Genomic DNA, 22,148 nt, shown 5'->3' with positions numbered 1-22,148 from the left:
TTAGTTTTAATAAAAAACACAAAAGAATTTTACAACAACTTGGTTTCTTTTTGTACTCTTTCTGCCTCCATCTGGGCGAGGTTCAATTCGTCCTCGATTTTGACGCCATTTTTTCAAAATTTAATGCTGCGAGTAACAGAGAGAGCAGAAGGAAAAGAGAAGAAAGACCTTCCCAGAATAATTCTAAGAAAGGAAAGGAACCTTCTCTGTACAGTATCCTCCGCCGATAATAGAAAAACAAAGTATCCTCCGCTCAGAATAGAAAAACAAAGTATAAATCCTAAACGCGCTTTTCATTTTGCTGTAACTCTGTTCGTCTCTCAGATCGGTACTTTTCACGAGTTCAAAATTTCCGAGGGGTTAGTTCATACTCTCAAACGGTTTCTTGATAGATCAGCTGACTTTTACTTTCATCTTCCTTTTTCCTCTTGCGGTTTTTTGTTTGGTTCTTGTGAAATTGGAGGCAACTGAAGGGAAAGAGACAGGTGAATACGAAAACGGAATTTGTTGTTTTACTTCTCTCAATTGAAAGTAGTTGAGTAGGAGCGTTTGTTCGTTTGTTGCTTTTCTTTTTGGTCTGTTTTCTTTATTGTTTTGGATTTTTCCTTTCAAATTTTTAGCTGCGGAAAAAAGTGCGTATATGAAAGAACTGCTCGAGCAGAATCTTGATTTGTGTTATTCTCTCGGAATTTTTTACAATCGATTAATTTCAAGGCAATAACCTTTTGATGTTCGGACTAAAATGGAATCTGCACACGAAAGTAGGAGGCACTTTTTGTTAAAATTTTATTTTCCTTTCTTAAAGAGCTTCTTTCTAGTTAAGCAATTTGCATGTCTAGTAATAATGAAGAGTTTGGCTGAATCCGTTACTCCTTAACTGTTGTTTTTTTCCCCGTTGCCGAGCAAGTCCAAAGCTGTGATCTTTGTTTCACCGGCTGAAAAAGGTATCCCCGCGGTCAAACAGCTTGCTTTGCAATTGTTGGATGGTGGTGTTTGCTCTAATTAGCAGGACTTCAGATTTCTGAGGGTCCTTTTTGCAAGAGGGACATCAGTTTGTAGAAATGTCCGAAGCGGAGTGTCTTTTACTTGGTAACCAACGTTGAACTGTGCCTGACAACCTCTAGTTACCTTCCTCCTTTTCATTCTCCTTCATCCTCTTGAGCGGATCCTATTTCATTTAGATAAATGTTTCCTTGTGTCAGTTGCTTCTGTTTACATGATATAGTTTTAGTATCAAGATAACTTCATCTTTAGATAGTTCCTACATTGGAAAATCTGTCATGTTCTGAAATTGCCATGGTGTTATAATCTGTAAAGGTAATGGTCAAGAAACAAATCCAAAGACTCTAGAGAGCCAAACCGGAAGGCAAGTTGCTCCCACTTCGTAATATCTGAACTTGACTTCTGGTTATGTTCATAAGCATGTGCTGCATGTTCTATTTAATCGTTAAGACCTGGTGAAACTAACTTTTCTGTGGGGCCGATCTCTGGTATATGCATGTGCAATAACTAGTATCATCATCCTTTGCTTATTTAGCTGTATTTCAATTATAAGGGGGAATCCATGATAGATGTTGAATTTTCTCCCCTGTTTTCAATTCCCCTTACTACATACATGGAAAACTATGGGCTTGCCTATTCAGACAATTTTTTCGGTCAAGTCCTTCTCTTATGCTCTGGGATCTATCTGGTGTGGTTGTATCCTAACATTTTTCATGATTTACGTTGTACTCAGTTATTGTTGTTAGTGGACTTGCACTTGATTTCTCTTCTGCACTGCAACCCAACAATGTTTTGAGGCTCCTTTACAGTTCTGTGCAAGAGGAAAGCTCCACTGATTTAATAGACATCTAGGTTGGGTCACTAGTGGTCAGTTTCCTCCCTATACTAGGACCATTGGCTTGTGATTTGTACAAAACTATCAATTGTTTACTTCTTCATCATCTTGAAGAGACATTATATATCCACTGAACAAATGTACTTTCTACACCCTCAAAATTTCATTTTACAGTTACGGACCGGAAGCATATGAAGAACGAAGGTTTTTTCCTGTTTCTTCTATGTTCTGCTTTGATTTAAATAAATTTATTTTGCTTCATTTTCATTTTTTATATAAATCCCATTGTACTATAAGTTATGAATTTTACTTCTTTCCAATGTTCCAATGCTTCGATTACATTTTATGAGATCCTAAGAAATATTCTTATATTATTTGATCATTACTTCCTGCAAAATTAGCATTTTTGTTGTTGTAGGTAGTAAATGGTGTGCTATTACTGTGACTGCTCATGCTCATGGGTCTTGTTTTTCTGTTTGCTGTCTTGGAAATTGTAGTTTTTACTGTATTCTTGCATCATCCTTTTCTTTTGTCATGGCACATAATTTCTTTTTGTTTCCACATATTAATCCCTTCGTATGTTTTACAATCAGTGAAAATGCCAGAGATTCAGTTGGGTGCTCACACTGTAAGATCCCATGGGGTTAAAGTTGCAAGGGCCCACATGCATGACTGGCTCATTCTTTTGCTTCTTATTGTGATAGACGTCATTTTAAATGTTATAGAACCATTTCATCGCTTTGTTGGAGAGGATATGATGACTGACCTGGAATACCCCTTGAAAGACAATACTGTTCCTTTTTGGGCTGTTCCTGTATGTTCTAGCTATGAGATTTGCTGTCATACTGGATTTACTTTCTGGCAAGAGAATTTTTCAGATTCACTTCAATGACAGTACTAAAGTATAGTTCTTATCTTCTGGCTTGTAACAGATTATCGCAATTATACTGCCCTTTTCAGTCATTCTTGTCTATTATTTCATCAGAAGGGATGTTTATGATCTACACCATGCCATACTGGGTAACGCTATATTTTCCGTGAGAGTTTGGAAGTCTAGCACCTTTTGTTTGTATGTAATTGCATTTTGTAACAGTTGGTTTTTTGCATTGATACTTAGGCCTTCTGTTTTCTGTGCTTATCACTGGTGTTATAACTGATGCTATTAAAGATGCTGTTGGTCGACCTCGTCCAGACTTCTTTTGGCGTTGTTTCCCTGATGGGAAAGGGGTTAGCCTTCAATTTTCCCTAATTTCAGTTTTATTTAAGTTTACATGGTGACGAGTCTTGATCAGTCCTGTACTCTGTCAACATGCAATTGGTGCATCACACATGCAGGTGTTTGACCCTGTGACAAAGGATGTTGTGTGTACTGGATTACAGAGTGTCATCAAGGAAGGACACAAAAGTTTCCCCAGTGGTCACACTTCATGTAAGCAGTCTAATCATTTCCAGCATTATGGCTTATTTGCCTGAGTTGTGGTCCTCTACTTGTGATTGGAGATTGCACTTTATACGTGTATGTCTATCTGCATGTATCTGTGGTGCACCAACCTTCCCACCTCTAGGTAGACTTTGACATTAATTTTTTCTTTTTGATGAGAACATTCAAATACTTTGGCTATTATGATACTATAATAAGCATAAAAACACATTTGTTAACCGTCTTTACCTTCCTCTCTTTACTTCTTTTTGATTCTTTTTTGGGAAAACACCACCTATAAGCTTGTGGTTTCAATATTTCCAGCATTGCACCATGTGATTTCTTTTTTCTCAATTAACACCTTGTGGATAAGTTCTACTTCCCTAGGGGGATGCACCATTAATTTGTCTAGCAAAATTACAAAAATACTGTTAAGTGTGAACAAATAGTTAACTTTTGAATTTAGGCAATTTTGGAAATTTTATTGGGTGAAATCAATGATTGAACCTCCTATGGGAACAAAACTTATTCACAAGGTACTAATTGGGAAAAAATTTACAGGGTGCCATATAGAAAAATTTGAAACCACAAGGGGTGTGGATAGAGTTTACCCTTCATTTTTGGCCTGGCAATGCGATCAACCAATACTATTTTAAGTGATTTATTACAATTACCTGTGAAACAGTTTGATTGTTATTCAGCAGCACTTCTGTGTCCCTGTAAACCATGTGGGGAATTCTAATAAGAAGAGCATTGAAATGCTTACTTCTACTGTGGTTATAGTTGAGATGTGTGTTTTAGATCTTGAAATTTGAGGGAACTGTATTGAAGAACAGTAGCACGACCTTTGTACTCTGTAGGTTGATTGATGTCATGTTGCGCCATTGTACTTTATATGGAACAATATCCTCAGGAAGCTCTTAAAAAATGAAAAGGTCTTTTTTTATAAGTTTCCCTCGTCTTCTTTGGTTTACGCCTCTATCTTCTCACACAAACAGCTCGAATAAGTCATTTCTTAAGGAATACCTGTAAGCTTCCCTTAACAATGCCCTCACCACCTTAAACATTTCTCCCTCATTTTCGCCATCATTTGGTGTGCCCTGCCTTTTCTTCAATGCACTTTATTTGTTATCTTTTCTGTTCTTGTAGACCAGACATCTGTTACAGCATCCTTTTTAACATAGATGTTGCATTAAAAGGAAAGCAAAATTATGATTGCCAATAATAGAATCTGGGTGTGCCTTTTGTCTCTTTCAACGTGGTTGTACTTTACCAGTTACTGAGATTGTAAACATAACTGTATTTTTTAGATAAATAGGACTAAATAGTTGAAAATACCAAAATGAAAATAAGAAGATTTTCTGTCGGTATTTATATATGTTATTACCAGAAGTTACTCGTGCTTTAGTGAAATTGGATTTTTATTGGATAGAGAGTATAACTAAGTTTGTAGAAGACTAAAGTTTCAGTGGATCAAAGTTAAGTTGAACTATCTAAATATATCATAGAATGGATGAAGTATGAGGTTTCGGTGCTATCACATAATATTTTTATTCTTATTCTCTGTTTTAACTTGTTTTCTTTTGTTCATCTGCAAATTGATTCTTGGGTATGCATACAAGCGTGTTGGTTTAAACATGAGCTCTCCTATTAGTTCTTATGGATTTGCATTTATTTACCTTGAGCAGGGACAAATCTAGAAATTCCATTGGGGAGCTGAGATATATATGAATATATATGGAACTAACGAAGTGAAAGTGAAAGTAGTTAACATAATTAGTGTAAAATTCTCACTCTTTTAACTTTTAGTTATAATTCTACGTGAGTCTATTAGTTTTCAAAATGAACAGTCCGTCCTAAAAGTGTAAACACCTTTAATAGAAAATATTAAAAGATTAAAATGTTCTTTTTTTTTATTAATTTTAAAGATTATTATTATATAATTTTTTTTTACAAAAAAAAAAAGGGAGCATCGATCTCCCTAATAGAGCGGAGCACCGATCAGTGCTCCCTAAGGGAGGGAGCACTAGATCTGGTGCTCCCCAGCAGAGGGTGTAGTGATTGTTGAGGAGCACTGAATTTTTTTTTTTTTTGCAAAATTTAAAAATAGTAATTTTTAAAATTTATAAAGAATAAAATTGTTTTTTCAATATTGTCACGTCATGAAACTAATGGAAGCACTAACGGCTAGATCTATGTGTTTAGCGGAAGATTTTTTTTAAGATGGAGTGTTCATTTCGAAAATTAATAAATCTGTCTGGAATTTCAATTAAAAGTTAAAGGGGTCTAGGTATTTTACCCTAATAATTAGTATCAAAACATTTATCATATTGATTGAAAAGGATTTATAACAAAAAAAAAATCATATGGAACAATACTTAGATAAAAAAACTAAGATAATCAAGTTAACAATAAGGCTTAAAACTAAAAAGGTTAATAAATTTGTCATATTAATCTACAAATTTTATGAAAGGGTGTGGGCAGGTGGGGACAGAATTTTACGTTTTTTGTGGCTGAGAAAAGTATAAATTCATGGGATTCTCCCCCCCCTTCCACCTGATTCTCCCGAGTTTAAGTTTATTGCCCAACCAGGAAAATGATTTGGAGGCACTTTGTTATTTGACTTGCAGGGTCCTTTGCAGGTCTTGGTTTCCTTGCATTGTACTTGTCTGGAAAAATTCGGGTATTTGATCGCAGGGGCCATGTTGCGAAGCTATGTATTGTCTTCCTACCATTACTTTTTGCTGCTTTAGTGGGAATTTCTCGAGTTGATGACTATTGGCATCATTGGCAAGACGTATTTGCTGGGGGACTTTTAGGTTTGTCTCTTGGGCTCTTCTTTCTTTATTTATGTTTTCTAATTCTCTGTTCATATTCCTAAATTCTCACAAGTCCTTTGCCCTTTGGGTTGCTACCTCTTGTTACAGGAATAACAGTTTCATCATTTTGTTACTTGCAATTCTTTCCACCCCCGTATGATGTAGAAGGTATGTTCCTTAGGGCTCTTTTCTCAACTTCTATTGCTGTGGCTTTTTCCCCCATTCTTACATTCGTAAATTAACATCGATACATGTCATCAATAGAAATCTACTGAGCATAAAGGTTGTATGTCCCTCACTGCACTTTTCAAGCACTGCTTTCTTTCCGGCCTTATAACATTTCTGCACCACTGGATTGAATATTTCTGCTCTGTTTCTTAAAATGGTGGAAGGACAATTAAATATCATTTCCCTCAATCCTGGGTCATGCGGCTGGACTGCAGGAAGAAAGGGGAAAATGAGGACGAAGAGGAGTAGGTTAAGGAGAGAGAGAGAGAGGGAAAATTGGCAATATGAAGAAACCCCCGTTTATGCTTCCATTACCTGCTTGTTATACCACCAAACATAAGTGTTAAAATTTTGGTCAAAAGTAGTTTCCACTTGCTTGATGCCATTGGGTTCATAGGATGACACCGGTCACCACTTATCTTCTTACAAAATTTTCAACTGTCATTGTCCTTCCAACTCCCTGGACAGCTTTTAGCAGTGTGCAGTGCGGGCAGATAAAAGGAATCATCACATTGTTGTCACTGTTTTTTCTGCTGTCATGTATTTTAATAGCTAGGGTTCTTTGTTATTTGGCCTATATATAACGTACTTACTAAGAAAAACAAAGATCATACAATGTAACTTCATTTTAATTTAAACGTTTGTTTCTGAGTTTCTTATTTGTTCATAATGGACTGTGCAGGCTGGGGACCTCATGCGTATTTTCAGATGTTGGCGGAGTCTCAAAACGGCAATCCATCCAACGGCATCAATGGTCAAAATGTACAACAATCAGAGCTGGAGAGTGTATATGTGGAGTCGCAGCGCGGCAGGGAACTATCAAGAGCCAATACTCATGACTCTAGCCCTATTCTCGATGGAATGAATGACGGAAGGAGGTATTGATTGTTGAATTTAGACTATGTAGAGAAGAATAGACATAATCAACAGATGTCCATAGTCTTTGACATTAGAACAGTGTTTTGCTGTACACACGTTAGACATTCAATATGGATTTCCTTCTCCTTAAGTGAAATTTGTTGATTCATTTCAAGAATATGTGTTGATGAAGAGAACGTGATGGCTTTATTCACGATTGAATCAAACCATACGATGCCACCATCCCCTCTTCCCCTCTATGACCATAATTAACTTGGAGGGCACCCAGGCGAGCTAAGAAGTAGGTATTGGATGAACTCGGCTTACCTAATATCAAAGTATGATTGAAATAGCTTTGTGAATACTCTTATTACTAGTATTGTAATTTCCCCCATTTTTAGTTTTTTCGCATTTTCTTTTCTCTTCCCATTTCCTCTATTTTTTTTAAGAATAATATGCAAAAGGAAAAAAAAAATATAAGTGTTTAATATTGGAAGGAACATTTATTTGAATAAAAATATAATTATTGGAATCTATAAAGTCAATGTTAATTATGATTTGAATGCAAAAGTTCAATGTAATTGTTACAAAATTTTTCAAAATGATGTTCCATTAAATTATGATGACATAATACTAACAAAATCTTCAATTATGTAAGAAAATTTATTTTTTTTTAATTTTTTTTATGTTCAATCAAGATCTTGTATTTTTATTTTCGATAAAATAGCTTTTTATGATTAACGGTTAATTTGTTATTGATCAAAATATTATTTATCATTTTATATCATATAATGTTATTTAACATATTGACATATTACAATATACAGTGATATAGCATGTTGCAGTAATATGACTACTTGATATTTTTCAGTCACTATATCAATGCAATATAAACATAAAATGACTAAAGATATTATAACTAATTACCATTAATCAATCAAAGTATAAGAATTTAATTAAATGTAAAAAATATAAAATTTTATTTAAATTTTTTTAAAATAATTTAAATTTTTTTAAAAATATTATTTACATATATTAAAAGTTATTATAAGAAAAAAGCAATTGTTCTCGATCAGAGGCCCATGTCATTGATTTTGACTTGAATTTTAGAATACAGACGATATTTTATAACCCTTTTCCCTCCAAGTTTCTCCACTCTCTCTCTTTTTGCTTTCTCCGTCTTTCCTTTGGAATTTTCCCTGCCCCCTCTAGGTTTCATCACCTTTTCTCTTCTTTTACTTTCTCCATCTTCTGATCTTTTTATTTTTTTTTCTCTTTTTTCATTACTCTTTTTTTTTGATTTGTTTGTTTATTTTGGTGCCTTATTTTTCATTTTGTTTTCTCCATTCTTTTCATTTTCATTTTCATTTTCATCACCTTTGGTGTTTTGCTGGCTTCCTTTGTTTGACACCACCAACTGAGGTTGAAATTTTTAATTTTCTGTCTGGGGATTGTCTGTGTAATGCATGGTAAAAATTATATGAATAAATAATGACTCTTTGTGCATACAGATGAATAGATAATAAATTATCAGTTTTTCTCTTCATCGCTTTCTTTGTCATTTTCTTAGTCTTCTTCTTTTGTTTCTTTTTATTTTCTCTTTGTGAATTCAATATTTTATATTCTATATTTTACAAAATCTAGAATTTAAATTTAATATGGTTTAGCATTGGCAACAGTATGTTATGTCTTGACAGTAGATTCATATTATTTTCCAGAGTCTCGGAAATTGTTTGTCACTTTTTTTTATTAGTTTTTCTCTTCATCATTTTCTTAGTCTTCTTCTTTTGTTTCTTTTTTATTTTCTCGACTTACTTATTTTTAGAATCTCATTTCCAATTATTTTAATATATTTGTAATTTTTGTTTTCATTTTAATTTTCTTGTGTGTAACTTATACATATATTTATTTACTTAATTTTCCATCTTTCTTTATTGTTAACAAGAGAAACAACACCATTTTTGAATTCCACACTCATGTAGATATATTCCACCACTGAATTTGGTTGCATTTTTGAAATAAATTCTGAAATTTTATACAAGCCACCAACTTAGAGATATATACATTTGGTGGATTACAAAAGTTTGTACGTAAAACACTTTGGTTGTAGATGATTACTGCCATAAACCAATCAATTTAATTTAATATAATTGCCTTCCTCTATGTATATCACTATGTTTAATGCAATGTCTTCTTGCAAAGGCTTCCAACCTTAAAAAACAATTGTTTTGGCACATATTATGGTAATTGCTATCAAACAAAAATCATACTCTATTGTTTCCCTTGCCTTCTCATAACGTGAAATTTGCCCTTAGGCAATGTGCGGGGAATCCTCTAGTGTCTATTATAATTTCTTTTTCTGCTTCCTTTTCTTTTTCATTTCTTCTACAAACTACAAAGAAGAAAAGATCTTTCTCCTCAATAACTTTCTTCTTCTACAAATCCTGTACTACAGAACTACAAAGTAAGCATATAAATAAAAAGACAAGGAGATTTCTCCGCAACTATCTCAGCTGTTTCGAAGTTATGAAGAATTTGGGTATTATAGTTTAGTCTTAGTCAGTTGTTCAGGTGATCATTGGAGGACTTACTCACATAATTTTCCTCCATCATGTACTTATTATACAGCTTTATGGATTAATGATAATCTCTTTTTGTTGATATTAAAATTGCTTTTCTTGTTTCCAGTAGCTAGCTTTTGTAATGAGGTTGGAGAATGGGATTTAGAACTACTTATGCATGTTCTGCCCCAAAACATAGCTCTTATGGTAGCTGCGGTTTGGGTTGATTGCTCCTGTTTAGAGCAAGATTCAATTTACTGGACCCTAACAAGCAGTGGTGATTTTTCTGTCAAGTCTGCTAATGAGATGATACAATGTGATGCTGTTGTTCCTGAAGATTGTTACTGGAAAAAGATTTGGCAGCTTAAATCGTCTAGCAAGGTGAAACTTTTTATTTGGAGAATTCTTCATAACTCATTATCAACTTCGGCTTGGCTAGTAAAGAGAAAGCTGTATTATTGAGCAGTTTGCTCGCGTTGTCGTTTGGCTAGTGGGACATTGATTCATGCTTTGCGAGATTGTAGAAAGTCCAAAGAATTGTGGCCTCAGCTTAATCCAGGTCTGTCCAGTGATGTCTTTATGGAATTAAATATTCAACAATGGGTAGTAAAAAATATGTTAGGTTCTTTGAGGACTGATGTTTTACCATGAAGCTCAATTTTCATTCACTCTGTGGTATATTTGGCATTGGTGAAATTCTCTTTTGTTTGATAATTCTTTTTTTGGCCTTCAAATGCATTTCAACTTATTTGGTCAATTGAGGGCTAAGGAGGCTTGGGATGTTCTATATCATGATACTTTTAGTCTGAAGCCTGAGAAGTTGATTTAGCTGGGACAAGCCAAAGATCTCTTTTGTCAAACTTCATGTAGATGGTAGTGCTAAAGGCCAACCAGGAGTTGCAGTCGCTGGAGGAATTATTAGGGATGAAAATGGCGTATGGCTAGCTGGTTTTGCGTATAATATTGGTATTTCTTTTTCACTCACAGCAGAAATATGGGTTTTGTTTCAAGGGTTGAAGTTATGTTGGAGTATAGGTCTTAGAAGAATGCAAGTTGAGTCAGACTCTTTGCTTGTGTTACAAAAATTGCAAGGCTGTATTTCTTCCAGGGATCCAAATTTTCATCTGCCAAAAGGTATTAAAGAGATGTTGCCAAGGCATTGGGACTGTTTCTTATCTCATCGTGAAGCCAATAACTATGTTGATTGGATGGCCACAAATCATGAGCACTTGACTTTAGGATTATATTTATTTGAATCACCTCCTGGTGGAATTCTACCTCTTTTATTTGCAGATGTATTAGTTGTTGCATGGATAGAATGATGTGATAAGTTGTTTCTTTATTTTCCCATATACATATATATATATATATATATATAAAATTGCTTTTCTTGTTGGACTGGCTGACATGGAAGAAAATGTAAGGCAGAATTGAGATTTAACTTGACTAATTCTGCTGTCAAAGAGAAGCCATGCATACTGTTTCCCTCATGCTCTAACAGAGAAAAGGTCTTTGGCTTTTCTTTTCTGTATTTTAGTTGATTAAAATTCTTTGGATATTTTCTGCCAACGTAAGAACAGAGTGTGCATCTGCTAGTTTTTATTTAATATTTTAGTCCTCACAAGAAGCACTGGACCCGGTACAACCATTCTCGCTGGTTTTAGTAAAATACAAACTTTTGACTGTTTAATTTGAGAAAAACCAAAAACAAAGATTGCTTGTTTGTAAGGATATAACTCATAAAATTTTTTTTCTAACTTCTTTAAATTAGGAGTTAGAGACAAAGTTTTGAATGCAAGTTAGGCATGGGCCACTTAATAACTTTAAAAACTTAAAACACGTATTGTGGAAATTGAGAAGAGATAAAAAAAAAATAAAGATTTATTAGGCATATAGTTAAGAAAGTGAGAGAATATGTCATTTTATTAATTATCTTGATTTTTATCTATTTTTAATGAAAAATGAGATAATTGGTTGAGAATTAATAATAGGGTAAGAAACATAAGAGAAAATAGATATTTGTTAAATACTTAATTTAAAAAATATTTTATTAATTATTTTAATTTATATATATTTTTAATATAATTAATTATATTATTATAAAATTATGAGATTTATGAAAAATGGAGACCTAAAACAAGGCGCTTAGCTTCGATCAACGTAAGGGTTCTCACCCATGATAATTATACAAGGATGAGGATTACAAATTCGAAAGTCGAAACTACCAAAACCAAAAAAACTTAAAAACCACAAACTAAGGAAAAGATTGAACAATGTAACAAAAGATAAAGTGCTTCGAATCTTAAGTTTATACTAAGATTGAAACTTGATCGTGTAATCTTTAGTTGACTACTCTTCAACCACCTTGAAAATGCTCAACGTGGAGCTGATAAGCGTCCATGATCTCCTAAAATTTAGGACCTGCAAAAGAGAGACACGGGAAGAGAAAGGATATCAAGTAAGCTTTCTTGACATTATCCCTCCCAGGACACGACTCCCAGCTTTCTTCACTTGTTTTACGTAGCTTAGAATTGTTTTAGTCTTTTCTTAAGTCGTAAACTCGGTCCAACCTTACCCTTACTTATCTTTCTCACTCGATGCTTAAGCTTAAGAAGCATCACTCAATTAAGGACGACGTCCTTTTTAGCATTACTTAGTTGATTTGTGCAACCTGATTGATCTTTTAGCCTAACTTGAAATATATCTTTTAATAATTGCAATAATGTCCCATTGCTTTTACTTGAAACCTTGGCCATGGCTAAACTTCTTAAAGGTTCAAACACTCCAAACTTATCAAGTTCTGAGCTTTAATTAAGGTTGAGAATCTCTTCAAGGCCAAAACTTTCAATCTTACTACCTGGTACATTCAGACAAATTTAGTACTAACAAGTTAAGAAATTCAATCAAGATAAGACTTGGATTTTTAGGGTCAACAATCCTACAATTTTACGTACACCTTATACTTAATAATATTTTCTCGATGTAAAACTCCACTTAGTTGAAATACAAGCAAATAACCTCAAGGCTTGGCATGTTAGTATAAGCCCTATAAATCAACTTATAGTTATATAGGAATCACAATTGGAGATATTTTTGTATGACAGTTTGTTATTTATAATAATATTGAGGTTGTTCTTTATCTAAAAGTTTGAAATTTACTTACGACTTATATTTATATAAATAAAACCTATGAAACTACATATACCTTGCGAAGGAATTATATTGAGATATTATTATGAGATTCTTATGTATCAAAGTATTATTCTTAAAAATTCCTGATCATTGTATTATTGAGACGAGACATTAATAATGCTAAAAATTTGACACATGTTATATTCCTTACTTGTGAAGTAAGCTATCGATCTCATAAATTGAAGTATAGAGATATTTAGAACTAGCATGTTAGTGCTAGCCATGGGAGAGTAAGTTCACTAAACATAATCTGGCATGAGAAGTGCATTTGGTATCTCACTCTATTGTTTATGTAATACTTCTTATGTGTCGGTCGTGTAACTGCTTTTTAGACTTGAGACATTAAGTTGTCTTATATGTGGAGTGTTATACCTTGATTTTATCCTTATGGATCCTATTAAGGATGTCAAAACAGGATGTTTTTGGGTATATCATGAAGCATGTGAAGGCAAATGAGTGGTCAAGATAGGAATCATCACTCCAAGTGATTCAAGGGGACATATCTCATTAGTTCTTGGTTGATATTAGCTTAATTAAATCCTTGACCAAGGTGATTGGGAGATTATGAAATGAGTTTTATAAGTCTCGATAAAACTAATGATATAACGGTAGAAACAAATATGGAGATTAATAAGAGTAGATATTGCACTAAGCTCTTATCATCTCAGAGATATATGTTGAGAGAATGAATTACACTGATAGGCCATACACTGAAATGTTGTCAAAGAACACTTTGACTCTTTTAACAAATGGGTTGCCATGATATATTGCTAGATGCCAATCTTGGTTTATGAAATTGAATTAATTTAATATGAATATGATTCATTTAAATTGATTAATAAAGATTATGATTCAATTCCATTGCCAATATGTTAAGAACTTAATGGGTCACATACATAAGGTTGCATTATGGATTAAATTGAGAGTAAGATGATTTAAGTTAGACTTAAATAATAAATTAAGTTTTTAAACTACTAAGGACTTAATTAAAATAGTTTAATTAAGTTTTAGGTTAATATTATAAAGAGGTATAATATTAAGGACTTATTTGTAAATAAATAAGTTATTTAACCTAGTTATAAAAGGTCTTTTTCTAGCCATTATTTATAGAAGTTTTTTTTTTTAGAAAAATTAGGAGGCTTTCTCTTGTGCTACCACGGCTTGTGAAAGCTCCTAAAAAGAGTTTCTCTTGTGTAGTTCGGTTGGAGATTGAGTGAAGAAGAAAAGGATAATAGATTGTCCACTTTATGAAGCACAAAGGCGTGGTTAGAAAGCTTTCTCCTTTAAGAGGTTTACATTGTAATTGTGTGTGCATCTGTTGGAGGCGAAACGCATAGGTGGCTCAGGTTCTCCACTTTTTGTTCGTGTTCACGAGTTGAATCAAAGGAGGAAGAAGCCATTGTGATTCTTACATCACTTGGCAAAGATATTCTGATCATTTTCCTCTCCTTCCAAATTTTATTTGTGTTAAAAACACTAGTGATCCATGGTAGATACGGCTTAGTGTTTATGTTTAATCGATTAAAATTCCTTCTGCTACGTTTAATCTGATTTTACTATAACCAACATGACAACTTAGCATGCTTTGCAATCCTTAAAGTTTTTCAATCTTACATACTTTCCAATCCTTAAGGCTTTTCAACCTTGCATGTTTTGTAGTCTTTAAGACTTGTCAATCTTACTCGCTTTTCAAATCTAAAGGCTTTTCCATCTTGCACACGTTGCTATCCTTAAAAGTTTTCAACCTTACAAGCTTTCCAATCTTGATACCTTTTAATCTTACAATGCTTCCCAACCTTGAATTTTCTAACCTTATTTACAAGCTTCCTAATCTTGAAACTTTTTAACCTTACAATGCTTTCCAATCTTAAACCTTCTAACCTCACAAGTTGCCCAATCTTGAAACCTTTAACCTCACAATGCTTTTCAATCTTGAAACCTTTTTAAAGTTACTAGCTTTCCAATCTTGACACCTTTTATGTTGGAATAAGATCTATAGCTAATAGAGATTGGTTAAGGCTTGGTTCTAATCGCGTAAGAATATCATTCACATTGAATGATTAGAGGTTTTCCTTCAGTAATAAGACATCAGTTATAGTCAATTATAAGTCTAATTAGATAAGTCCATAAAATTAGTATGCTTTGTAAGGGAATTGCAATAGGTTGCAATTATGAGATCTGTATGCATCAAAGCATAATCTTTAAAAGATCTTGGTTGATGTACAATGGAGACGGGATATCAATGATTTCTAGAGATTGGTATATCCTATGTTCCTTACTTGGGAAGTAAGAAATCAATCTTATAAGTTGAAGTATAAAGATATTTGGAACTATAATGTAAGTGCTTGCCATGGGAAGGCAAGTTCATTGAGCATGACTCGACTTGATAATTACATTTAGTATCTCACTCTAGTGTCTATGTAATACTTTTTTTATGTCAAACATATAAATGCTCTTTAGACTTAAGACACTAAGTTGTCTTATATGCGGAATGCTATATATTTGATTATATCCCTCTGAGTCCAACCAAGGATGCTAAAATCGGATAGTTGGTTGTAGCATAAAGCATGCAAAGGCAAATGAGAATTCAAGATAACAATCATCACCTTGAGTGATTAAAGGGACATATCCTAGTTGCTCTTAGTTGATATTAGCTTATTGCAGTCTTTGGTCAAGGCGACTTGGAGATTATGAAAAGAGTTTCATAAGTCTTTATGGAGCTAATCATCTAACTTCAGGAACCATATGCAGATCTATAAGAGAAAACACTGCACTTTGCTTTTATCATCTCTAGGATATATGATGAGGGAATAAATTACACTAAGAAATTTGATCATTGAAAGGTTAAGTCAAACCATCTTGACTCTTTTGACATTTGGGTGGCCACAATGTATTGTTAAATGTCAATCTTAGTTTATGGAATTGAATTAATTAATTAAGATTTTAATTTAATTTTATTACCGACATTTTAGAAACTTAATGGGTCACACACAAAAGATGATGATTGAGATTAAATTAGGATAAGTGATTGAGTTGGACTTAAACAAAAAATTGAAAGTTATGAACTTTAATTACACTTAATTAAATGATTTAATTAAGTGCAAGGACCAATTAAAACCTTAATTGAAGGGTTCAATTAAGTGTAAGGACTAATTAGCAAATTACATGAAAAATAACGTTAAAGTTAATTAGAGTTGAAGTTGGACCAAAGTATAAATACCTTGCTGTAAACCACAATTAAAAAAAAGGAAAAAGGGAAACCTAGCCACTTGTGTGCCATAACTAGGTATGTGCAAGAAAGAAAAACATTTTTTTTCATTTTCATTTTGGAAAAGGTGATTTTGAGAGAGAAGTGTTGTGAACATTCCCTTGCTAGCATATTAAATGGCTTAGCAATCCCACCTTAATGTAGGGATTCTCAAAATCATTGTGTGGGTGATCATTAGAGGCTGTGTGTTAGGATAGCTTTGGTTTGCGACAACTAAGATTGGTGAAAAGACTTTCTAAAGGCTAATTGGTGTTATTAGAACAAGAAATCCAGCTTTTCTTCATCCCTATGGTAATGATCAGATCATACCTTCAATATATTATATTGTAAATCACCCAAAATACAATGAAAGTGACCTTGGGAAGAGAGTCGGTTCCTAATTTCAATTTTGCTACATTCTTATATTCATGATTATTTTATTTTTGTTTCAATTGTTGATATGGCACAATTAAACCCTTTTCCCAACATTTTAAACTTACAATGCCTTTCATCCTTGAAATCTTGTACCCTTATAATGTTCCAAATCTTGAAACCATTTAATTGTACAATAGTTTCCCATCTTGAAACTTTGTAACTTTACAAGTTTTCAAACCCTGTGACCTTTTGAGCTTACAATGCTTTCTAATCTTGAAATCTTCTAACAGTACAAGCTTCCCAATCTTGAAAGCTTTGAAGTTTTAACCTTTCAATGCTTTCCAATCTTGAAACCTTTTAACCTTGCACGTTTTCCAATCCTGACAGTTTTTAACCTTACAATGCTTTCCAGTCTTAAAACCTTTTAACCTTACAATACTTTCGATCTTGAAACCTTGAAACCTTACAAGCTTTACAATTCTGACTCTTTTAACCTTACAATACTTTTCATTATCGAAACCTTCTTGTTGGTATATGTCTTTGAGCCAATTAGATTAGTCAAAGAATATATATATTTTCATTTAATGTATATTTAATCGTATAATTTTATGTGATAGAGGTTTTTCTTCATGTTAGTGCAATAATAAGGAGTTATTAAATACTAATTGGATGAAGCCCATGGAACATAAAGGCCTTGCAAGAGAATTATAAAGTTATTATAATTATGAGATCACTATGCATCAAATCCATATTCCTAAAATTGTTTCTGATCATTGTATTGCCAAGATAAAGCATTGACAATACTCAAAGACTGGTATATGTTAAGCTTCCTTACTTAGAAAGTAAGCAATCGATCTTATAGATTGAAGTATATGGGATACTTGAGGATAACATATAGGTGCTTGTTAAAGAACAAGTTCACTAAACATTACCCGCTATGAGAACTCCATTTGGTATTTCATTCAAGTATCTATGAAAAATGTTCTCATGTGATAGTCATGCAACTAGTCCTTAGACTTGAGACATCAGGTCATCTTGTATGGGGAATGATATATTTTTATTTCACCCCTATTGGTTTGGAAGCAATTAAATGCCTAAATAGGGTGTTTTTGGGGTATGCCATGAAGAATGTCAGGTGAATGAGTGGTCAAGAGAGGATTCATCACCCCAAGTGATATGAAGGGATGTATCTCACTTGTTCTCAATTCTTGATTAACTTGTATAAAGTCTTTAGCCAAAGTATGATGAATTTGAGGAAACTTAGTTTCCTAAATTCATAAGATTAGTCATAAATTATGAAAACCAATATAGAATGTCATAAGTAGACATCGAGCCATGCTTAATAACATATCCGAGATATTTGATGAAAGGACCGTATTGCACTGAGAGGCTTATCACTGAAGGGCTTTGTCAAATTCTTTAATTGACTCTCTAACATTTGGATGGTCATAATGTATTGCTAGATGCTGCTCATGATCTATAAATATAAATTAATTATCAAATTGATATTTGATTATGATTTATATTTATTGTCAACATGTTAGAAGCCTAATGGGTCAGACACACTAAGTGACATGATTAGGATTAAATAAAGATAATTAATTAAGTTGGACTTAATTGAAAGAGACTAAAATAAAGTAGAAAAGTAATTAAGTTCTTAGAGACTTAATTAAATTAAAATACAACTGTTGTATTTAGGGTTACAAATTAGTTTGGCTATATAAATATGCTATATTAGCAAACTAAAAACAAGAAAAACCCTCCAACCACTTTTCAGCCGTTTCATAAAATAAGAAAAGAAAAATAGTTTTTTTTGTTTGACAAAATTAGATTTGGTAAGAATTTTGGTCCTTTTGTTTGAGAAATAAAACTTGCTAGCACAAGTAAAATCATACTTTTGAGAAGGTCTTATTCAGTCATTGTATGGATTACTGTTAGAGACCAAACATTGGGTGGTTGAAGATTTGACAAATCCTAAAGGTGAAGAAGCAATTAGTTTGGATTTAATTGGCTCTTGATTATGATATCTAGAGCAAGGTATGTAACTCTTAAACTTATGAGTGTTTTTAATTTATTTGAAAGTTACATGAAAAATACAAATATTGATCCTGTAGGATTCGACTATTTCTTTAATTAAATATTATTTTTATTTTTTCGATGCTATATATTTTAATTTATTGATTATTTTCATGTTTAAGTATGAAGTTGAATCCTAGCACTTCTAATGTTGGAAGATTTATAATTCTAACACCTTTTAACTTGACAAGACGTTCCAATCATAAGACCTTCTAATCTTGCAAGAACCTTTACACCTTAAAATGTGCCCCAATCCTAATTGAAATTATATTCAATTTGTACCAAATGACTTAATTTGTCCTTAAATTAAAACTCACCCAACAAATAAACCTGGTAAAATATATTTAACAAATATCTTAAAATTTTGAGTTTAAATTCATGTTATATAATCAAAATTTTAGTTGAAAGCATATCTCAACATATATGCAAATTAATTGCATCATCGCGCTTACATTGTAACCATCGCAATAAATTTGCGTGATTAATTTGGCTATGTTGAAAGGTATATCTCAATAATTCGCCCCCGAACATGTCTTTCATTGGAAATTAATAACATGTTTCACATAAAAATATTATTTTGAACCAAGAAGGAACAAGGGGTCCATTCTTGACTTAGGTCACAACTTATTCCAAAGTAAATGCCTTAATGTATCAATTATTCAAAATTAGTATCTTATTGCTAAAAGGATCTATTCATACATTCACAGGGCTTATAGATCCTTTTCAGCTTTAAACAAAAGCTTAAACTTCAATTTTACAAGAACTTCAAGGAAAACCCTTTTTTAATCTAAAGTTGCTTTCTTGCAAACCCTTGTTGAGCACTCAAACTTGCATCCAAACTCATCTTAAACTTAATTTGAAAAAAAGAAACCAAATTTAATGAGCCACTAAGCTTAGCAAGTAGATTAACCATAGTTAAGGAAATGACACCCATTTATTATGAGCAGAAGCAAAAGAGACCAAATTTGAGCCATGTCCAAGTGCATTAGAATATGGTATTTTAAAGGTTATAAACAACTCTTATTGAATGGTCCAAAGGACTATTAGAAAAAAAGCTCTTAAACTTATGAAATCAAGACTTAAAACATATACAGGACGCAAAATACATATATATTTGAAATATCAACAATCTTTAGAACAAATGCAATAGTTCATATTCTTAGAAGTTCAAAAATAAATCTCAAAGTGTTTTCTTATTAATATACAAGTTCAAATATTGTTTTTATTGTTCATATAGAAATAGATTCTTATATAAATAAATCTTACCACAATAATATTCACATGCAATTTCTGAATCCAAAAGGATTCATTTCAAAATATCTAGTTTAAACAAAAATCATTTCACATAATAAAAATGTTTACAATCCTCGTCGACATCATATGATAAAATTCAAACTCCCATTAATGCATTTAGATACATCAAACTCCCATAAAGAACGCTACCAACTAGCCAAAGGTCCATATAACATATTCCTCATCCTTGCACTAGACGGCTTCAAACGCCTGCTAATGAATCGGATAGGTCAAACTCCTATTGGTTAAATCTAAAGGACACATCAAATATAGACTTCACTGATATTTCCAAAGAGGTCAAAAGGCATTTTTCATATTCGTTCATATAACAATAACTTACCATATTCTAATTGCCCCAAAGCTAGTCATATATCAATACTAGAATTCATTTTTGGTCCAGATATCAAATTCTATTAAAATGTTTCAAAAAGTTAATAAAAATGCTTCAAAAGTCTATTTTATAAAATAATAGTTTCACAAGAGTTCAAAGGAGACTTATAAAATCATAGACAGATCAGATGCTGTTAAAATGTTCTTAATATGTTTTAAGACGGAACATTTTCATAACTAAGTTCAACCCTTCATGTTCACTTTAAAGCACACAGCTCTGATGATTCTAATTGATGAATTAGCCTTTATACAAAATCAAAGAGAACTGGGCTGAACAAAATCTTAACGAAAATCAAATAAGAATTACTGATGATTTTTAATAACATGAAGGAACTAATGAATCTATGAATATACTATATATTTTCATTTGTTATAGCATTTATGTAAACTCCTTGTGCTAGGGCTTCGAGTATATCAATATATGGTTTTCCATACTATAAAATACCTTAACCAAACTAGTGAGGTAGTGACCAGGATACACTTTGTTATGTATGTCACATTCTTTTTATTTATTTTTTCGACATTAGTAGATGAGAATATATAAATCTTTGCTTAAGTCAAGGCTTTCAAATGTTGACAATTACTAATGTATGCACTGCTTGAAGAATCTATAAAAACCAAAACTGTAGAACAAAGATTTGTAGCTAACATGAAAAGCCATTTTTTTTTATATATATATATTTTGGATAACATGAAAATTAGAGAAAGTTGATTCAGACGGTGTAGAGTAACCTTAGTGAACCGTGACTTAAGATATAATCATGATACAAGTGTTAAATATTGACCTTTTCAATTAAGTTCGGCAATTATACTTTTTCTAATCGTTAGCCAAATTTCTTAATCAGCGCATGAACGAGTCCCGATCAATACATTAAAAGAATATATAAATGCCCAATTCTCGACACGATACTATAATTCCGATAAGCTAGAATAGCAGCAATCAGCTAAACTAATCAGACGAGCTTAGAATGAGTATTGGTTAGACTCAACACATAGAAGAATAGTAGTAAAATACTAATAAAACCATGCAACAGGATTATTAAATATTATTTGTTAATCCTTGCTCGGTCAGAATGTTGTAGTGTTGACCATTACTTGCTAGTCTTGTGCTTGTGCACATATATACCGTTCTCTTGGTTATTCTTTTACTCCAACACCCTTTTGAAGTGCACCTATATAAAGCCTCTTTGATCTCCTTCTCTTTGCAAATCTCTTTTTCTTGTTTTAGTTACAGTTCAAAATGGAGATTATGCCCAGCACATGTTGTGAGAACTTGAAAAGAGGCTGGAGGAGGAGAAAATACCAAAGACTCCACGGTGCAACTAGAAGCAAGCGGAAGCTTAGAATTCCAAGGCTGGGGAATATTGCAACTCGACGGGTTTGGGAATTGAAAACAATCCCAAAGCCGAGTCTGAAAATGGTTTCGCCAATCAAAATTTTGACCAAGGTTCATGGTGCTTATGTTGACATGATGATGCGATTAGTGAACACCATGGGGAAAGCTAACAACGGTGGTTTGTTTAGAGGGAAGAAGGTTGCCAAAGACCGGCATGTTTCAATCGTCTCAGGTGGTGACGAAGTCGACAGCAAATTAGTGTTGGAAATCTATAAGACGTTAGCTGCTTCTCGTGAGTTGAGAGGCCTTTGAAGCAAATGGGTTATATAATTGTTGTCAAATCATTTTTTATTATCTTTCTGTGTTCTTCTGCCTTTCTATGTATCCCATTCATATTTGGTGTGGACCTTGATAAGTTGGTTGTATGGTCTCCAGCATTTTAATTTCCGAAAGCCTTTTTTTTTTTAAACAATCCATTTTATTTATCGATGTAACATTTTAAAATAAGATTAAAGA

General features: G+C 32.8%; 2 protein-coding genes across 13 annotated transcripts; both read left to right on the top strand.

Moving 5' to 3' along the window:
* LOC110428047 (lipid phosphate phosphatase 2-like) lies at positions 1 to 7,340 on the top strand. 12 transcript variants are annotated; one of them, XM_089785582.1, is made up of 9 exons: positions 1 to 213; positions 904 to 1,089; positions 2,431 to 2,651; positions 2,770 to 2,857; positions 2,955 to 3,064; positions 3,173 to 3,266; positions 5,888 to 6,076; positions 6,185 to 6,244; positions 6,987 to 7,340. In XM_089785582.1, the coding sequence occupies exons 2-9, from the start codon at positions 1,062 to 1,064 to the stop codon at positions 7,187 to 7,189; spliced, it is 993 nt and encodes a 330-aa protein (XP_089641708.1). In that variant the 5' UTR covers positions 1 to 213; positions 904 to 1,061; the 3' UTR covers positions 7,190 to 7,340. The 12 variants fall into 12 exon arrangements, with proteins under 12 accessions (XP_089641708.1, XP_089641707.1, XP_089641706.1 ...); XM_089785581.1 differs by having other exon boundaries at positions 1 to 242; positions 908 to 1,089; XM_089785580.1 differs by having other exon boundaries at positions 1 to 242.
* Positions 7,341 to 21,536: 14,196 nt separating this feature from the next.
* Positions 21,537 to 21,944, top strand: LOC110428039 (uncharacterized). The gene has a single exon (XM_021443702.1). It carries the CDS (start codon positions 21,537 to 21,539, stop codon positions 21,942 to 21,944), a length of 408 nt encoding a protein of 135 aa, XP_021299377.1.
* The last annotated feature ends 204 nt before the right edge of the window (positions 21,945 to 22,148 follow it).

Source organism: Theobroma umbraticum, unplaced genomic scaffold (genome assembly GCF_002168275.2).
Source record: "Theobroma umbraticum cultivar Fairchild unplaced genomic scaffold, ASM216827v3 scaffold_77.0, whole genome shotgun sequence".
Classification (NCBI taxonomy): domain Eukaryota; kingdom Viridiplantae; phylum Streptophyta; class Magnoliopsida; order Malvales; family Malvaceae; genus Theobroma; species Theobroma umbraticum.
This window is presented reverse-complemented; position numbering and strand designations above follow the sequence as displayed.